Raw genomic sequence first — 17,144 nt, forward strand, 5'->3', positions numbered from 1 at the left:
TAAGTTACAATTATTTTTATTCAATTATGTTTATGTTTATTTGCAAAACATCCGCCATTTTAACATTATGGGAATTTTCCGGGAATTGTGAGTGAATATTCCGTGTGATCTGGGGGGATTCAGTGTGTTTTGGACAAACATTTGGTGGAATTATCTTGGAGGCTTGTTGGCAACACTGCTCCTCCTCCTCACTCAGGGCCACTCTGCCCCTCCCCCCAGAACGCATCCAAAACATCCATGGAAATGAAGGCACTGATAAAGCTAAAACCAACAGTCGCCCTTCTGTCCCAGGGTTCCTTTGGCGCTGAGGCTGAGAGCGCGTGACTTCTTGCCCAAGGCCACCCAGAGGGTTTCCATGGCAGAAGAGGGATTCGAACCCGGATCTTGTGCATGGGGCATCGCCCGGTGCTCTCCTCACAGGCCTGCCCTCTGGCCAAAGGGGCACAGCCTCCTTCACCAAGCCCCATGGGTCAGGGGGAGGTGGGGGTCCCATGCTGGTTTCCAATGCGGCGCTTCAAGAATCAGGAGACTTACCAAGATTACACAGGAAAAGCTTTATTGAGAAATCCAGGCAGCTGAACTCTCCCTTCTGCCATAGGGAAGCCCCAAGCCCTGCAGAGCCCCACTTGCCCCTGGCTTCTCAGGGTCTGTGGAGGGAGCAAGAGGACCCTGCAAAGGAGGACAGACCCTACAGAGCCACACCAGGGACTCCTTTGGCTTGTCCTCTTGATTAAACAGCTGTCCGCCACACCCTTCAGGTGCTTTCCGATGCCAGCCTCCTTGCCCAGATCAATATTTGTTCTGTGCCAGGAACACGGAGCATCAGGTTGCAAGTCCCTCTCCAGGTGGAGGGCAGTGAGTGGAGGGGCAGCCAAGCCTCGGCTGCACACGCCCCGCCCACCCTGTGCCCCTGCGGATCCACACCAAGGCCGTGCCAGGGCTCCTCAGAAGCGGTGATCCGCACCCACGGCATCCTGGACGCTCCGGAAGCCCTGCTCCCTGGGTAAAAGGAAAGAATGGTGACTGAGCAATGGTTGGCCGCCTCAGCAGAAACTGGGCCACGCATGCCCAAAGGCTTGGAGAAATGTCCATTCCAACAATACGGAGCCCACCCCAGCAGCTCTGTTTTGGTTATTAGTTACAATGGCTCCTGGTCTCCTTCCATCGAGTGCAAGAAAGTTTAAGCGGTCATTGCCTCCTCCTCACTTGATCCATGCAGCAACCCTATGAAGGAAGCCAAGCTGAGGGAGAGCAATTGGTCAAGGGATTCAAGACACTGTAGGGACCAGAATCAGGTTTGGAACACAGGGCCCTGAGCCAGGCCCTTGAGGGCCCATTTAGCCCCTTACCATCAACACTGGCTGGTAGCAATCCAGATTTTCTGGGAGAAATCCCTGGCACCATTCCCCCATGGGCCTCCCAGCCAAGGGCCAACCAAGCCCTCTGACCCTCCATGGCACCCAAAATCAGCCAGGATGCGTGGCAGGCCTCTGAGTTCCCCAGCCCTCCACCTCCAGGCAGCATCGGGTTAATTCTGACAGGTAGTGGCAGGAAATCATGTGTGGGTGGCAACAATGGGAGCAAACCTTTTGCCTTGGTGTGCTTCTTTAGGAAGCAAGTGACAGACAAAATCAGAGGAAGGCAGATAAAGGTAAACAAAATAAAACTGAATTTCATGTCTTGTGTTGACTCTTAAGGCTCAAGAGAGATGTAGATGCCAAGCCTGGCTTCCAGAGTTGTTGCTGCTGCTGCTGCTGCTGCTGCAACCAAGAGGATGGCAGAAGCCACACGGATGCTGGGAGTTTGTGGGTGAGGGGAGCAGAGTTGGGGAGAGGAAGCAGGAGGCTGGGGAGACATTTGCCAGAAGAAGTCATCAGGAAAGGGGCGAGGAAGAGGAGGAGAAGATGAAAAGCCGAGAAGCCGCAGACAGAGAGCGAGAGCAAGGGACTGGCCTTGAGTGGAGTCTGGGTGGGAGTCTGCCAAGGTGAGCAAAGCTAGAGACTGGAAGCTGAAGCAAAGAAGGGGAAGGGAGTTTATCCTTTCTCTCTGCCTGAGCAGCGTAACTAGAGAAAATAAGGCCACGAAGGCACCCCTCAGGCTGGCCCGCTCCACAGGAGGTGGGCACTCCATGGTTCCCTGTCCACAGCTGCTGCCACTGTGACTCCTCCTGTCAATCTGTGCAGCCCATCCACCTGATTCCCAAATGGCCTCCTTAGGCTATGGTCAGGCCAAGGGCATGTAGCACTGCAGAGGGGCCTCCAGAGTGGCAGCCCCAGCCCTCCTGCGCCCCCTCACCTCAAGAGGGCCTCCAGCTCCTGCTTCACAGTCCGCACCACAGGTGGCCCCTGGTAAGTGAGGGCTGTGTAGAGCTGCACCAGGGAGGCCCCTGCCCGGATCTTCTCCAAGGCATCTTTCCCGCTGCAGATGCCACCCACACCAATGATGGGCACACGTCCTGAGGGATGGCAGCAAAGGGAAATGTAAGGCGAGGGACGCCTCCAGCAGCAGCACTTCCACGCTTCCTTCCACCCGCCCCTTACCTTGGGTGAGAGCGTACATCTCTCGGACCGTCTGAGTGGAGAGTGGGCGCAAGGGGGGGCCACTCAGACCGCCGGCCTCATCACAAAAGGCCCCACGCAGAGTGTCAGGACGGCTCACAGTGGTGTTGGTGACCACCAGTCCATCAACACCTAGCTGAGGAAAGGGGACCAGAACCACTGTTAGAGGGGACCCATCTACTTGCACTCCCACCTGACGGAAGAAGGAGCTCTAGGGCCACACAGGCAAATCAAGGCTGTCCCACAGTCTCTGAGGCAGGTGGGGGAGAGGTGTGTCAAGGGACTTCCAACCTCCCACAAGCGCCCACCCACCCCGGTCACCTCGCAGACCACGCTGGCAATGTCCCGCTTCTCTTGGGCCGTGAGGTCTGGCGCAATCTTCACCAGCACGGCCGGCTTGGGCTCAACTGCCAGGGCATCTCTCTCAGCCAGCACCTGGGGAGAGGAGGGGCATGAGGGCAAAGATCCCGGTGGGGGGGGCAAGGTGCGCCCTCCAAGCTGCCTCCTCAGGCCTCCCCTCAGCACCTTCACAAAGTACATCCCCTGTCATCTCAGGAGCCAGAGAAGCTCCTTGGAAACAGAGCGGGAGGACCCAACCAGAGGGCAAAGAAGGTGGCGAGGAGGCCTGCTGTCCAGTCAGGGAGGACATCCAGCCCAGGCAAGGGCTCTCTCACTGGTGCAGGTCAGCTGCCTGGCTGCCTGGCCTTCCCTGAGCAGGGAGAGGGTCCCAGTAGGGCCTGTGCCAGTGGAGGGGTGTGGTGTGTGGGGAGGACACCCCAGGAGACCCAAAGGGCGGCTGGCGTGGGAAGGCCAGCCTCACCCCCCGGCCGGGGACCTACCTTGGTCAGCAGAAGGCGCAGCTCAGCCTTGCCCTGCAGGGCCCTCAGGCCGGCCGTGTTGGGGCTGGAGACGTTCACCACCAAGTAATCGGCCAGTGGGCCGAGCGCCCGGACTCCGGCCACGTAGTCCACCACGGCGTCCGCCGAAGCCTTGTTCTTGCCAAGGTTGATTCCGAGGGGCAGTCCGGCTGGGAAGAGAGGGCCGCCAAGTGCTTGCGGAGGCAGACCCCTCACCGACCGACCGACCGACCGCTGAGAGGGGCCCCCCAAGGAACAGCGCAGGAGGTCCACAGAGATGGGCCTCCTTGGAGGCTCTTCTCCAGGCAGGCCCTGCCATGGGGTCCCTGTCCCGCCCCAGCTGCCCTCCTCCTCACCTTCGCTCAGGCTGCGCTGGGCCTCCTGCCGGGCCTTGAGCCGCTGCCCCACGGCCGCGTGGCCCTGGCTGTTGAAGCCGTACCTGGGAGGAAGCCGGCAGAGTTAGGGCTGGCCGCCCGCCCGCCCACCCGCCCATCCGCTTGGCCGGGGGCCGCTGGGCTCCCTGCCGGGGCTGCTGCTGCTGCTGCTGCTGCTGCTACCTGTTGATGATGGCCCTGTCCTGGGCCAGCCGGAAGACCCTGGGCCGGGGGTTGCCCTCCTGGGGCCGCGGGGTGACGGTGCCCACCTCCACGAAGCCAAAGCCCAGCCGGAAGAGTCCGTCCACTGCCTCCCCGTCCTTGTCGAAGCCGGCGGCCATCCCCAGGGGGTTCCGGAAGCGCCGCCCGAAGGCCTCCACCTGCTGGGAAGGGGCCAGGGGCCTTCAGCCGAGGCAGGCAGGCAGGGAGGGAGGGACCCGGCCGGGGAAGGAGGCTCGCCCGCCCGCTCACCAGGGCCGGAGGATCAGCCGGAGCCGGGTGCCGGGGCCCCAGGAGGGAGAGGAGGCGGAGGGCCGCCCGGTGCGCCCTCTCGGGGCCCAGGGCCCTTTGCAGCGCCGGAACCAGGCGCCCAGAGTAGAATTCCGCGTCGCCCTTCGCCACCAGAACGGCGCCCAGCGCCGCCGCGCCGCCCGCCAGCACCGCCGCCGCCTCCAACACGCCACGCTGCCAAGGAAGGAAGGGAGGAAGGGAGGAAGGGGGTCAGCGGCGCCCAGGGAGGGAGCGAGGGACCCGGGCCCTGCAGCCCTCCTCCTCCCCCTCCTCCTCACCCCGAGCGCCGCCATTCCGGCAGAGGGGCGGGGCTGGGGTCACGCAGGTGGCGTCACTTCCGGCGGAAGCTCCCGGGAAAGGCGGCCACGCCCCCCGCCGCCGCCAGGACCCTTCCTTCCTTCCATCCCCTCCGCGAGAGAAGCGGAGCGAGCGGGCGGGCGGGGCACGTGGGGGCTGCCTCCTCCTGGCCAGGCTTTACGAGGAAAGACGGGGGTCGATGGAGAAGGGAAGGTGAAGAGGGAGCCAGCTAGTTTTCTGCGGCTCCGGAGAACGGGAGACACACAGCGGATGCATTCGGAGGGGCCTCCCGACAGCAAGCAGCAGGAAGAGAGCAGAGGCCGAGGGCCATCCGAGGGCCCCGTCTTTGGGGATGCGCTGGCTGTGATTTCCTCCGGGGCAGAATGGGCTTGGACTGGATCGGGGCCCTTCTGGGCGCCCCTCCCAGCTCCAGCCTCCCTCCTCCTCCATCCCTCCCAGCCGCCTCCGGCTGCTTCCTGCTCCGCTCAGATGTCCCCCTTTGTGGCCAGGACAGTGGGGCCGCCCCCAGGATTTCCCTGGGCAAACAGGGCCAGGGAGGCAGGGAAGGGCCGTCGGGGCTGCTGCCCTGCCCTTTCCCTTGCCTCCCTGCTCGGCCTCTTTCCCCACAAAGACCCAGAGGAGGGCAGCCAGGCCAGCTCTTGCCATGGGGCACCTGCGCCTGGGGGCCAGCCGGGCCCTTCTGCTGCTGCTGCTGCTCCTCGGGGGCCTGAGCTGGACCCCCGCATCCGCCCTGGCAAGGCCCAGCACCCCACAGAGGTACCCTGAGGCCCAGGAGAGGCTGATGCCAGGAGGAGGAGGCACCGCAGGGCCAAGTGAGTCTGGGGCAGCAAAAGGAAAGGCAGAGGGGGCCTGGGCCAAACGTCTCTCATCCTGGCACATGGCTTTGGGGCAGCGTTCCCCTTCTGCCAGGCTCTGGTTGGTTTAGGGCGCCAAAGCTGAGGTTGGGGATGGGCAGCTTTCCCCAGGAAACAGTGCCCTGTTTGTGCCCATTGGCTGCAACTTAAGTCTTTCCTTCCTGGAAACTCCCCAGAGGCTGGTGACTGATGGCTCATAGGCCGGCACTGGTCCAGGGACTGCCATTTTGAGAAGGCTGGTCCAAGGGAGGGGGAGCACAATCCTATGGACATGGACATGCGAAACCCACCCCAAGTGAGGGCTTGGCTGTGCAGAGTCTGGAGGGCGCGCAGGAGGCGCATGGTGCTCCTGTTGCTTAGAATGGCAGAGCTGGGGGAAGAAATAATATTATGATCCAGCCATGATAATATGTGAATGTTAAAAGATAAAACTAAGAAATTGTTATTAGACAATCGTAGTGTAATCATTAAAGGTTAAGAAGAATAAAAGTCCAATGATCTAGGGAAAGTAGCAAAGAATTTTAAAAGGGGAATAAATATCTGGTGTTATACAACTAGATGTTCGATAAGAGGTAAAATTAAGAAATGTAAGAAAGGTGTAAAGTAAAACGAGAAGATAGGAAGCCTCTCGCTGAAAGGAAGAGGATCAGGGAAGAGCAAATCAGTAAATGGTAGCTTAGTCTTAACAGAGGGTTAAGTACGTAGTGGAGGGTAAGAGGAAGGAAGGAAGGAAGGAAGGAAGGAAGGAAGGAAGGAGGAGAGTGGGAAAGGACAGAAAGACTGAGAAAGCGGTCACAGAAGTAGGAAGGGAGAAGAAGAAAAGAACTGAAAGAAATGTTGATAAAAATGAAGGATGTTGGATGAGGTCAATAGATTAAAGGAAAAGATGTATTAATGTGGAAGAATTATGGGAAATGTTAGAGATTTGTGTCTTGGTTTAATGTATGTTTGCTGTATGTTTTGTTATAAGATTCAATAAACATCACAAAAAAGGATGTTTGAGCTGGAGGGAGATAAAAATCATTTAATTAAATGGTTAAAGAGGTATAACACAAAGGGACAAAAAGGAAGAGTGACAAAGAGTCACCTATGAAAACATGTTTAAAAACTATATGTATAGTTCTTACTTTCCTGCCAATGCTTACAATAAATGTACAACTCTAGTTCCTTAGTGTGCCGTGAACAATCACACTTTCTAAAGCACAGTCTGGTTTCCTTCTGGCCTTCTTTGGTGCAAACCATTAGTCAACATAGGTTGCAATGCGATACCTGGTCCCTCTGCCTTCTCAGGAGGTACCTCCCCGCCTCCAGGAACAATGTAAGGTGGGGGGCTTCCTTCCCTTGGGCAGACGTCCCCTGACCTCCCTCTACTGACCTGCTGCCATTTGTGCCCAGAGCCTGGCAGGGCTTTGGGAAGGCAAGTGAGCCAGCGATTGTGCCAGGGAGGGGAGGCACCTGTGCTCCTTGGGCTCATTTGCCTGCTGTGCCACCGGAAGCCTTCAGTCATTTCCACCCAATTTGCAAATGATGGTGATGGTGATGGTGATGGTAATGGTGGGAGCGCCCAGCCCCCTCACTCCTTAATTCCTCCCCACCCTGAGCCAGTTTCTCCCCCCCCCCCGCCATTAAAGTGGTGCTATAATTGCCACCTTTCCAGCAGAGGGTGCCCATGCCAGCACATAAGGTCAAAAGAAGCCATTATGATGTACAGACAGAAATACACTTACAGTCCGCTGCCTAGAAACAAGTCCTTTCATCTCCCGGTAATGTAGAACAAACCCAGTGGGTCTTTCTTGGGGCTGGGGGGTTGTGAGCAAGAGTGTATCAAGGGACAGTTTGGAGCTGGTGTGGGTTAGGAGAAATACTCTTTCTGTGCCCACAGAGATGACGGCCATCTGGGAAGTCTTGCAAAATGTTTCCCCTGGGAACTGGCGACAGGTGAATGAGAGGAGCCCTACTCCCACCCACATCCTGGCCAAGGAGGAGGAGGGAAGGGGATCCGTGGGCAGGGAGGGGAAGATTTCCTCTTCCTAACATCCGTGGCATATGCCATGCAGCCCCCCACCCCTGCTGCACATGAGTGCCCACCAGCCTTTGCTGACTCAGGCCCAGCAGAGCTTCTCTCCAGCTGCTCCACAAGCCGGTCTGTCCTCATTCCCTCATCTGACTCTCTCCACAGGAGCTGGTCCAGCAGCTGATCCTTCCGGTGGCCTGGCACGCCTCCGAAATGGCAGTGGTGAGGCTGGGCTCCCTGGGGAGGCACAGGGAGGATGGAGGAACTGAGACCCAAAACCCAGGAGATGTGGGGAGCTCTGCCCAGACCAGGTCCTCTGAGATATTTTGGGCAGGGTGGTACATGCCTTGAAAGGGAGCCTGGCTGTTCAGGGAAGAGCCACCCAGCAATTGCTCAGCGGTGGGGTGGCACAGGGGATGCAGGAGGGGGCAAGGGGCCTGGGCAGGACTGAGCAGGCAGGTACCCACTGTGTCTTTGTGTCCTGCCAGGTGGAGGAGCTGAGGCTGGTCCAGGCTGTGAGCGAGCACCTTGTGCGGCAGCAGAGCCTGGGGTCTCCGGCCTCCTCTGCTCCCTCCTCCCACCACCTGTGCCTCCTTGCCCTCCTGGCCATCAGCGGCTGCAGCCGTCTCCTCCAGGCCAGCCTTGGGCCCTGCTCGCTAGGAGCCATGGGCAGCACCCAGGTGAGGATAGTGAGTGGCGGGTGGTAGCGGAGGGATCCAGAGAAGTCCCTCAGATCTTGCAGGGGACAAATGGGGGGCCTTCCTCCTTACCTACCTTTGGTGCAGGAGCAGCAGCTGGAGCAGCGGGCATCCCTGGCTAGGTCCCTGATGGAGATTCTCAGCAACCTGGAGGCAGCCCTGTCAGGTGGCCAGGGACCCAACAGGACTTCTTTGGCCCTGGAAGCACCACTCCTCAGCCTCTCTGTGCACAGGTGCCAAAAAAACCTTCCAGGGGGAAGGGAGGGGTTGGTGCGAGGGGTGCCCATGTGGGAATGAGGGTGAGGGGAGAGAAGCTCCTCCATGTGAGCAGGAGAGAAAGCAAGGGCTGCTTGGTGGAGCTCTGGTCTGCTCCCTGCCACAGCTCTGTGACCCATTCTTATATCCCACCATAAACACCCCCTGTGCCCACCACGTGCCAACTGTGCTCTTTGTTTTCCTGGTCCAGGCTGATCTCCTCCCAGCTGGGTGCCACTGTTCTCTCCTTCCCCAGCAAACCCTGGGCAGCCAGGGTGGTCTTGCCAGAGCAGCACGCCTTGGACCCCTTTGTGCCGCCCAACGTCTGTGTCGATGTGCAGGTCAGATGGAGAGACGCCTTGCCCACCTACCTCCTTCCCCGCACATACCTGGGTGCTGTTTCTCCAAAGAGCTGCAGATGCCCACGGCTCAGGCCCAGGGGCAGCTCCCAGCCCCAGATCCTCTTCTGCCCCGCTTTCACTGCCCATCCCCATGTTTCCTATGCCCCTCTGACCCATTTTTAAGCAAAGAAAGTCTTTTTTTAGAAGGGTGGGAGAGCATTACAACCCCACAGAGTCATGAGGAGCATCTTTCTCACTCTTCTTTCTTCTTTTTAGCAATTTATTTAAGAGGCTTCACTTTGGCGTGGGGAATGTGACTCGAGAGAGGGTCATGATCACAGACCAGCCTATATCCAGAATAATCTTCTGCAAGGGAAACACTTTTAAATTATCATCCTTTAAGAAAATTATTTAATCAGGGGTTTTTGTGCTTCACATCCTGGCTGTTCCTTCTCCACCTTGTACTAGAAACCCTCAGATCTTAACAGGGCATAAGGAGCCCCCGCCCCAGCCCAAAACCAGCCTGTGTCCTGCAGTTCCCACCAGGCCACCCCACTGGGCATCTGGAGAGTTTTGATTTGGGGGAAACCCTTGAAACTTCCTACTTCCTCCAGCTCCAGAGGTATCCACAAAGACCAGCTGGCCCTGCACCCCCAGTCCATCTCCACCTCCTCTGGGGAGTCGCAAACATGTCCCCTCTGTGTCCAATCGCTGGAGGATGAAATTGAACCAACCTGCACCCCGCCCCCCCCCCCCCAATTTCCAAAGGGGATCAAAGCTGGTGAGCTGGGGGTGGTGAGCTCCCAATTCTTTCTCTGACCAGATGACGAGCTTCTTGGGGAGCCCTTTCTTCCCTTCCAATACCTCCACACAGCATGTGGCCACAGGCACCGTCCTTGAACTGGACCTCCTTGTTGGGAACACTGAGATCCATGTCGGCCACCTGAGCACTCCAGTCCAGGTATGACCAGCACACACCTGGGAGGGGGGCTGACTGAAGGCCTTAGCCAGGGGCTCCATGGGGTCCAGAAGAGCCCCTTGAGATGGGGAGGCAGGCTGGAGCGGTTGAGAGGAAGACCTTATGCATTGGCCCCTCTTCCTCTGCCTGTTGCTCTCCACTCTTAAACCCCCAGACACACCCACACACACTTCCTCCAGTTTGTGCCAAAGGCTCCATGTGGGAGGGAGAAAGGGTGAGAGCCTGCTGGGTGTCGTATCCCACTGCGGTGGGCCACAGCTGACAATGGTATCTCTTGCCTGTCAGATCTTCCTGCCCCAGGCACTGGCCTCAGAGGACTGGGGCCCCACTGTCTCTGTCTCTCCTGGGAAGTCGCTACTTCTGACAGTGGAGGGAAGGTGGGCAGGGGGCTCCCTGGGGATCCAGGCCTCCACCCAGCCCCAGCAGCCTTTGGGGCTCTTCCTGCTGCAGTGGGATCAGCAGCTCCTGCAGCCCAGCGCCATCGACCCAGGTAAGTGAGGGGACTCTGGGTGCCAGAGGAGGCCCACCTTGGACAAGCTCTGGGCCTGTCCGTGAGGTGGAGACTGGGATTGGGGATCAATCCCAACCCCATGGCCCACCTACAACAGGTGTGGAGGCCCAGCGGTGGCCCAGTGTGCCTTCTGCTGCTTTCACACTGGGGGGGCCACATGGAAGAAAGGGAGGCAGGGTGGCATGGCTGGGGTGGGTGAGAGGGACATGGCTGCACAGGCCTCCTCCTGCTGCTGGACCCAGTGCTAGTGGGGGGAGCACAGTAGCCTTTTCTGCCCCCTACCAACACTCGGCAGTGCCAGAAGCTGTTTCTGCAGTCTTACCCCTACATGTCTCTCTGCAGGTGGCTACTCTTGGCTAGTGGGGTCAGAGGTGCTCCTGGCCCCAGGGGGAGCCCCTCGCTTCCTGCTGGTGCCACTGAACCTCTCCACTGGGAGCTCCGAGGTCTCCATCCACCTCAGTGCCTACGGGACCCAGTGCCTCTCCTGGCACCAACCCAGCGCCCAGTGGAGGGAGGACGGCTGTTCGGTGAGTCTCTTGGGCCCCAGAAGGACAAAACCATCTGCTGGGGAAACGAGGAGCCCGAACTGTGACACTCCCACTGACACCAGAAGAGGCTGTCAAGAATGGTTTCTCATTTTGAAACACTCAGATCCATTTCCGAACTACTGTGTGTGTGTGTGGGGGGGGGGCTCTTTTTCTGGCAGCCCTTTCATGGGTGGGCTTCCCTTTGTGGAATGTGGCAGTCCACTTGGGCAGAGGGTCCTTCCTGGCACTGGCCCAGCAACAGGACTGCCCTTTTCATGGAGGTGGTTGGGAGAAGGGGATGGCATGCCTCCTCTTCCTCTTCTTTGCAGGTGGGGCCCCAGAGCCGCCTGGTGCCAGGAGGGCATTGTCTGTGCACCCACCTCTCCTTCTTCGGCACCTCTTTCTGGGTGGCGCCAGTCCAAGTGGATCTGGTGCGTACAGCAGAGTACTTCGGGCGCGTTAGCGAGAACCCCATCCTGGCCATCCTGCTGGGGGTCCTCTATGCACTCTACTTGTCAGGGATGGCATGGGCCTGCTGGATGGACATGCGAAACCCACCCCAGGTGAGGGCTTGGCTGTGTAGGGGCTGGAGGGTGCGCAGAGGCAGGGGAGTGGTGAGGCCCACGGCCCCAGGGATGGTTGTGCTGAGGGGGAAGAGAGACTGGCACAAGTGACACCCCAAAACACATGCAGGTGCCCTCCTTTAGTTGCCCAGCCAACCATGCAAAGCAGCCCCACCTGCCACAACGAATGGGTCCTGGTGGCTTATACCCTCTGTGGCAGCCACAGTGTGGCCAACAAATCTCTGCGCCCATCAAAGCACTATGCAGCTGGAAAGTTTGCCTGTTGCCTCCCTGACCTTTAGGGATGCTTCCCTCCTCCTCCTCCTTCATGAGGTCCAGGCAAAGGTGGCAGTAGCCCTGGTCTGCCTTAAGGCCTTGTCCCCAGCTCCCCTGGGCAATGTGTAGGTTGGGAACGAAAGGGTGGCCTGAAAACCCATGTCCCTCTCTCAGGTGAGGGCCACCCTGCTGATGGGGGACGACCCCTGTGCCCAGTATGGCTACCTGCTGCATGTCAGCCTGCAGCGGTCCCAGAGTCCTGGCTGCAGCATTGAGGTGAGAGTTTGCCCAGGATGGGGGGGGGGGGGGGCATGGAGGGAGGGAGGGAGGGAGGGAAGGGGCTCAATTCCTTGGCTGAACACTCACCCCCTCCACCATTTCCCTTCCCTCCAGCTCTGCATCAGCCTCCAGGGATCCTCTGGCACCAGCAAGCCCCGGCGCCTCCCCTCCCCTGGTGCTGGCACCTTTCTGCTGCACGAACCATGCCCACTGGGAGAGCTGCAGAGCATCTGGCTGTGGCAGGAGAGCCCCAGTGCCCCACAGGCACCCTGGTCAGTCTGTCTGTCTGTCTCTCAGCTATCTGAGAGGTGCATGTGTGTGTGCGCTCAGGATGCCCTGGCTGCTGGGAGGGCTCTAGTCACAGGCCAGGGAAAGTGCACAAACCCTCTTTGTCCATCATTTGGGGTCCCACATGGCAGAGCACCCCACCCCTTTTCTCTTTAAGCCTTGGCCCCACCGCTTGTGTCTGAGCGCCTGTTCATCCCAGAGGCCAGGACAGTAGGCAGTTCCTATAGCACTAAGGACTCCGTATCCCAAGTGGGTCATTCATGGGGGAGCACTAATTCTGCCTCCCCCTACCCCAGGTACATATCAGAGGTCACGGTGCATGACCTGCCACAGCGAAAGCACTTCTACTTCCCTTGCCATGCTTGGCTTGCTGCAGGAGAAGATGGGCTCAGCAGCTCCCCACAACGCTTCCCAGCAGCTCCCTCAGAAAAGGCATTCTGGTAGGCTGGATGTGTGACCACCCAAATGGGGCACTCCGTCCCCCATTGTCCCTCTGCACAGCTCCCCCTCCCTGTAGACCCACTTGGGAAACCTGTGTCCTTCCAGATGTGTTGGACTCCAGCTCCCATCAGCCCCAGCCATAGCAGCCAAGGGGAAGGCCATGGGTTGCTCAGGGTGGAGCTGCCCTGGAGAAGAGATCCCCTTAGCTGGTCAGAGAGGGATTTGGGGCTCCCACTGGGCCCCAATCCTCTTGCTCCCCCGGCACCCGGGGGCCTCTCTCACCAGCAGGCCCATCTTCCGGCAAAGGGCCCTGCGGGGCCTCTGGGAGGAGCACACAGTTCTGCTGGTCCTGCAGCCACCGCCCCACAGCCCCTTCACCCGGGCCCAGCGCCTCTCCTGCGGCTGGTGCCTCCTGCTCTGCTCAGCCCTCATTAGCCTCATGTTCTGGGAGGTTCCACAGGAAGATGCACCTCAACTGTGTGTCGGTAAGGAGAGAGTGAGAGAGTGCTGCAGGGGTCCTGGAGGCCTTTCAAAACCCACCGAGGAGGAACCCCCTCCAAAGTGCACCTCTGGGGAGGGGGAGGGGTGAGGATCCAGGGGTGAGGGACAATACGTAGGGCCCCTGCAGAGGGAAGGATCAAGCGCCTTCCTCTTATGTCGCACAGGCAGCGTCTTCTCCCTCTCCTGGAAGGATGTCGTGATCGGGGCGGAAAGCGCCCTCCTCGCCTTCCCCATCAACTTCCTTGTCGTCTTCATCTTCCAGCGCACTAAGCCCCGCAGGCGCAACCGGGAACCCAGACAGGCACCCTCCACAGGGCTCAGTGTCCCAGATGGACCCAGTAGCCCACAGGTGGCTGTGCTTGAGGTGGGTGGAGGGGGCAGGGGAACAGGGCCGTGGGGCAGGGCCCAGAGCCAGTTCCATCTCCCCTGGCATCCCCCTGACTGCAAAGTTTCTTGGGGCGCCTCCATCCCAGTAGCTTCTGCACTTTCAGGGCCTCACAGTGTTGGGAAATGTAGTTCTTTCTTGAGAATCATTAGAAAACTCAGGAAAGTAAGCAAGATTGTTTAATCTCACTAGCAGAGCTTACACAGCAGAAAAATGATGGGGCAAGCAGGAATAAAAACTTTATCTAGCTCACTCCTCTCCCAGCCACGTGTCCCCAATAAAAACACACACTCACTTGGTTAAAAGTGAAAAAGAAAATAAGTTTACTTACAAAATCATGTGTATGAAGAGATACACAGGTCTAGCTTCATGTTGCAAGAAAAAAATGAGGTAGAAAGGTAGTCTCCATACATCTTAAGAAAGATGTTCCCTCAGCATGCATCCGCTCCGGAGATAGACATGCTGATGAGTTTGCAAGCAAGTTAGTACTAATGGCGATTCATCCTGCTTCTTCTTCACTCAAGACAAAGGAAATTAGGTGTCCTCATGGTAAACAGGAAGTGAGGAGGGGGGTTGTTAGTAATCAATGAACTACCATAGACATGCATTATTAGAAAGGTCTTAGCATGCGAAATTGCTGTATCCCAACACACAGGCCCTTTCCTTTGTGGACCCCAGTGCGCTGTAGCACACTCTTCCTGGGCTGGTGGGGCTGGATAAGCAACCATCGTCCACTGTTGAGGTGGACACGTGTCTGCTAGCCTTCAGGATTTGGGGCCTGGGAGTGTTTGGCCCCTGCTGCCCACCCTCTGCCTTTCTCTGTAGCATCTGCGTAATGCCATGGGGGTCCTGAGCAGAGGAACAGAATGGTTGGAGCCACAGCACCCACCCCTTCCCAGCCTGAGCCTCGAGGAACTTCTGCAGCTGCTGGGCCGTCTGGTCCTGGCTGATGGTGAGGAGCCCAGATCCAGTGGGAGCCCCCCAGCCCTGTCACTTCTTCCCAGCCCAAGGGAATGCATGACAGTTTGGCCTCTGCTTGCCCCCTCACAGAGGGGCAGCCCAAGACCCTGCACGATGCTGAGGAGCCCAAATCCTCCTCATCGCTGCACGAGGTCTATTGCAGCCGCTTCCTCCTCCGGAAACTGCAGCTCGTGGCATGCCTCCTAGAAGAGCTGGAAGCGGGGTCCTCTCCGGCCAGTCCCCCCCAGGCCCTGCAACTGGTGCAGGAGATGGCGGGAGCCCTGGACGCACGCCTTTCATCTGGTCAGCATGGCCACCACAAGTAGGTAGCCATACCAATCTGGAGGGCTTGATGGATTGGGAGGAGCAGGGGTCCTGGAGGGCCTGATCCTTCCCTCTGCCTTCCTCTCCTTCTTTAGGCGATGCCAATGGTGCCTCCCCTGGTGGGGCGCCTTGGTGGGCTGGGCCCTGCTTGCTTCCCTCAGCACCATCTCCACCTTCTTCATCCTGCTCTATGGCTTCCACTATGGCAAGGAGAGCACTGAGCGCTGGCTGATCTCCACTGCTGTCTCCCTTGGGCAGAGCCTCCTGGTGCTCCAGCCTCTGAAGGTACCCTCCTGCCCCCTACCCACGAAAGTGGTCTTTTCTAGAATGGTAGGGTGGTAGCAGGGAGAAGGAGAGAAGGCCACCAAAAAGAGGGGCCGGGGGGGCTCAGAATAGGGGGAGCACACCTGAGACTACCAGCCAGGCTTCCTTTCTTGGGCATCTTCTGTGAGGGCACCCAAGGCATTCCAGAAATTGGGCAGACCATCCCTTTATCCACCCCTCACATGAATGCACATGAAATCTCATCCCTCATTCCTCCTGACTGGGGGATTCTGGGGGCTGTAGTCCAGATGTCTGGATTAAATGCTGCAGCCATGCTAAGTAGGCCTAAAATGCCAGGTAGAGTGGCTGAGGCCAAAACTTGGGGTTGCCAGGCAGCCAGAGTGCCAGCATCCTGTCAGATTTCAGAAAGAGAGAACGAGGTGCTTGTCACACTGCAGTGTTATGCTGGACTGTACCATTGGAAAACTGCTTCAGCTGTACTCGTAATGATAGCTGTCTCTGTACACATCATAGTGTGATGTGCATAAGTGTTCTTTCCACCTGTACTAATGCCATTATCATCAACCCATTTGCCCCAATGAGGAGGAGAGCAGGGAGGAAGCTACCACACACACCCGTTTCTCTGTGAGCTGGATCATGGGGGGGAGGGATTTCTGGGGGTCTTGCTCAGTGCTCCCCTCTCTTGCAATGCTCCCCCCACAGGTGGTCTGCTTTGCCATCTTCTTTGCGCTGCTCCTGAAGAAAGCAGAGGATGAAGTCCCTGTTGAGGAGGGGTCCCTTGATCCACCAGATGACAGGTAATGAGACAATGGAGCAGAGGGCCCACAGGAGAGCAGGCTGGCCAGGTGGGATTACATGAGAGCCCTGGCAGAAAGCCCTGTGCCAGGACCCAGCCTGGGAAGCTTCCCTCAGGAGCAAGTCAGGGCCACTTTCCTGCCCCAAGACCCAAAGGAGTCTCCAGAGAGATGGGTGAAAACTGTGATTCTAAGGGCTTCAGACTTTCCTGTGGCCTGTTAAAGGCCAAAGGGCCAGCTAAAGGCTGGGATTGTCTGTAGGGGGCTAGTTTTGAGGGCCACAAAACCCGCCTTGTGTCCCTTGGGCTTTTCCCAGATCTAGGGAAGCAGCCAAGGAAGAAGGGTGAGGAGGTGGGAAAAGCCCAGTCCAGGCAGCAGAAGGGAGCTCTGGCTGGGAAGAGGGCTGAGAAATCCCCTCCCTCCCACCCACCTCCCCCCTGATGTTCTCCTGCCTTCTCTGTGATTCCAGGCTGAGCTTTCATCAGTGACCAGGGGAGGACAGCCTTCCACTCAAGACCCCCAGCCACTCCCAGTCTCTCCGTTGGACCACTCTGTGCTGCCTCTCTTTCTGGAGCCACAACGTCCATTGCCCCCTACATGCTCCCATCCACCCTCCTTTGCTCAGATGAAGCTGCCCATGGCCCTGCAGAGACTGGACCCAGAATTGGCAGAGCAAGGCAGCTGGGGCGGCTGGGGGGGGGGGAAGAAGACACCTCCCTCCCAATGCTGTGACCTACTCCTCATTGACTGACAGGGATTGAGCTCAATAAAGGAAATGCACCTATCCATCATGTTGATGGCTGAGTTCACCTTTGGGCACCTCATTGTGGGGGAGTGGGGTTTTGTGTGGACCATCATCTTGTGATCAGAGGGAAGCCCTCCTGCATTTTACAAATGGAAACACCCCCCTCCCAGTCTGCCAGGGAAATGCGGGAGTGGACCACCTGCCCAGCCCCCAATCTCTTTGCCCCGTGGGAGCTGCCCCTTGGCTCTCTGGTTGCAAGACTTCTGCCAGCTTGAAAAATGAGGGAGGGGATGCAGTGTGACACTTGTTGGTCTCTTTCTGCCTGAGTCATCAGGCTTAATCCACGCCAATGAATAATAATCTCTCCCACCATAGGATGTTCTCTTTTTTATTTCCATTAAGAAACCATTCTGCCCAAGTGAGGAAGACATCACCCCCTCAATCATATACATTCCCATCCTCCTCCACTGCCCCCCCCCAAAGGTGGTCTTGTCTTTGGACAACTGC

General features: G+C 58.2%; 2 protein-coding genes across 8 annotated transcripts; one reads left to right on the plus strand and one right to left on the minus strand.

The window, feature by feature from the left end:
- Positions 1 to 535: 535 nt before the first annotated feature.
- Positions 536 to 4,613, minus strand: LOC149305873 (dihydroorotate dehydrogenase (quinone), mitochondrial-like). 4 transcript variants are annotated; one of them, XM_089539861.1, is made up of 9 exons: positions 4,578 to 4,613; positions 4,261 to 4,473; positions 3,973 to 4,172; positions 3,772 to 3,854; positions 3,398 to 3,585; positions 2,880 to 2,993; positions 2,541 to 2,694; positions 2,296 to 2,455; positions 536 to 999 (listed from the first exon to the last, which is right to left on the minus strand). In XM_089539861.1, exons 1-9 carry the CDS (start codon positions 4,590 to 4,592, stop codon positions 945 to 947), a joined length of 1,182 nt encoding a protein of 393 aa, XP_089395987.1. In that variant the 5' UTR covers positions 4,593 to 4,613; the 3' UTR covers positions 536 to 944. The 4 variants fall into 4 exon arrangements, with proteins under 4 accessions (XP_089395987.1, XP_089395985.1, XP_089395986.1 ...); XM_089539859.1 differs by having other exon boundaries at positions 536 to 1,845; positions 3,398 to 3,854; XM_089539860.1 differs by having other exon boundaries at positions 3,398 to 3,854; positions 4,059 to 4,172; positions 4,261 to 4,602.
- A 129-nt stretch (positions 4,614 to 4,742) lies between these two features.
- Positions 4,743 to 16,670, plus strand: LOC149305874 (polycystin-1-like protein 2). 4 transcript variants are annotated; one of them, XM_089540231.1, is made up of 20 exons: positions 4,743 to 5,429; positions 7,354 to 7,409; positions 7,651 to 7,707; positions 7,974 to 8,165; positions 8,271 to 8,416; positions 8,650 to 8,779; positions 9,603 to 9,740; positions 10,044 to 10,248; positions 10,612 to 10,796; positions 11,126 to 11,359; positions 11,810 to 11,911; positions 12,029 to 12,186; positions 12,499 to 12,642; positions 12,929 to 13,128; positions 13,309 to 13,508; positions 14,355 to 14,481; positions 14,580 to 14,811; positions 14,909 to 15,098; positions 15,801 to 15,895; positions 16,362 to 16,670. In XM_089540231.1, the coding sequence occupies exons 1-20, from the start codon at positions 5,261 to 5,263 to the stop codon at positions 16,378 to 16,380; spliced, it is 2,979 nt and encodes a 992-aa protein (XP_089396357.1). In that variant the 5' UTR covers positions 4,743 to 5,260; the 3' UTR covers positions 16,381 to 16,670. The 4 variants fall into 4 exon arrangements, with proteins under 4 accessions (XP_089396357.1, XP_089396358.1, XP_089396359.1 ...); XM_089540232.1 differs by having other exon boundaries at positions 12,932 to 13,128; XM_089540233.1 differs by having other exon boundaries at positions 11,126 to 11,227.
- The last annotated feature ends 474 nt before the right edge of the window (positions 16,671 to 17,144 follow it).

The sequence above is a fragment of the Sceloporus occidentalis genome, unplaced genomic scaffold (genome assembly GCF_023333645.1).
Source record: "Sceloporus occidentalis isolate IW3139 unplaced genomic scaffold, rSceOcc1.0.p SCAF_10, whole genome shotgun sequence".
Lineage (NCBI taxonomy): Eukaryota > Metazoa > Chordata > Lepidosauria > Squamata > Phrynosomatidae > Sceloporus > Sceloporus occidentalis.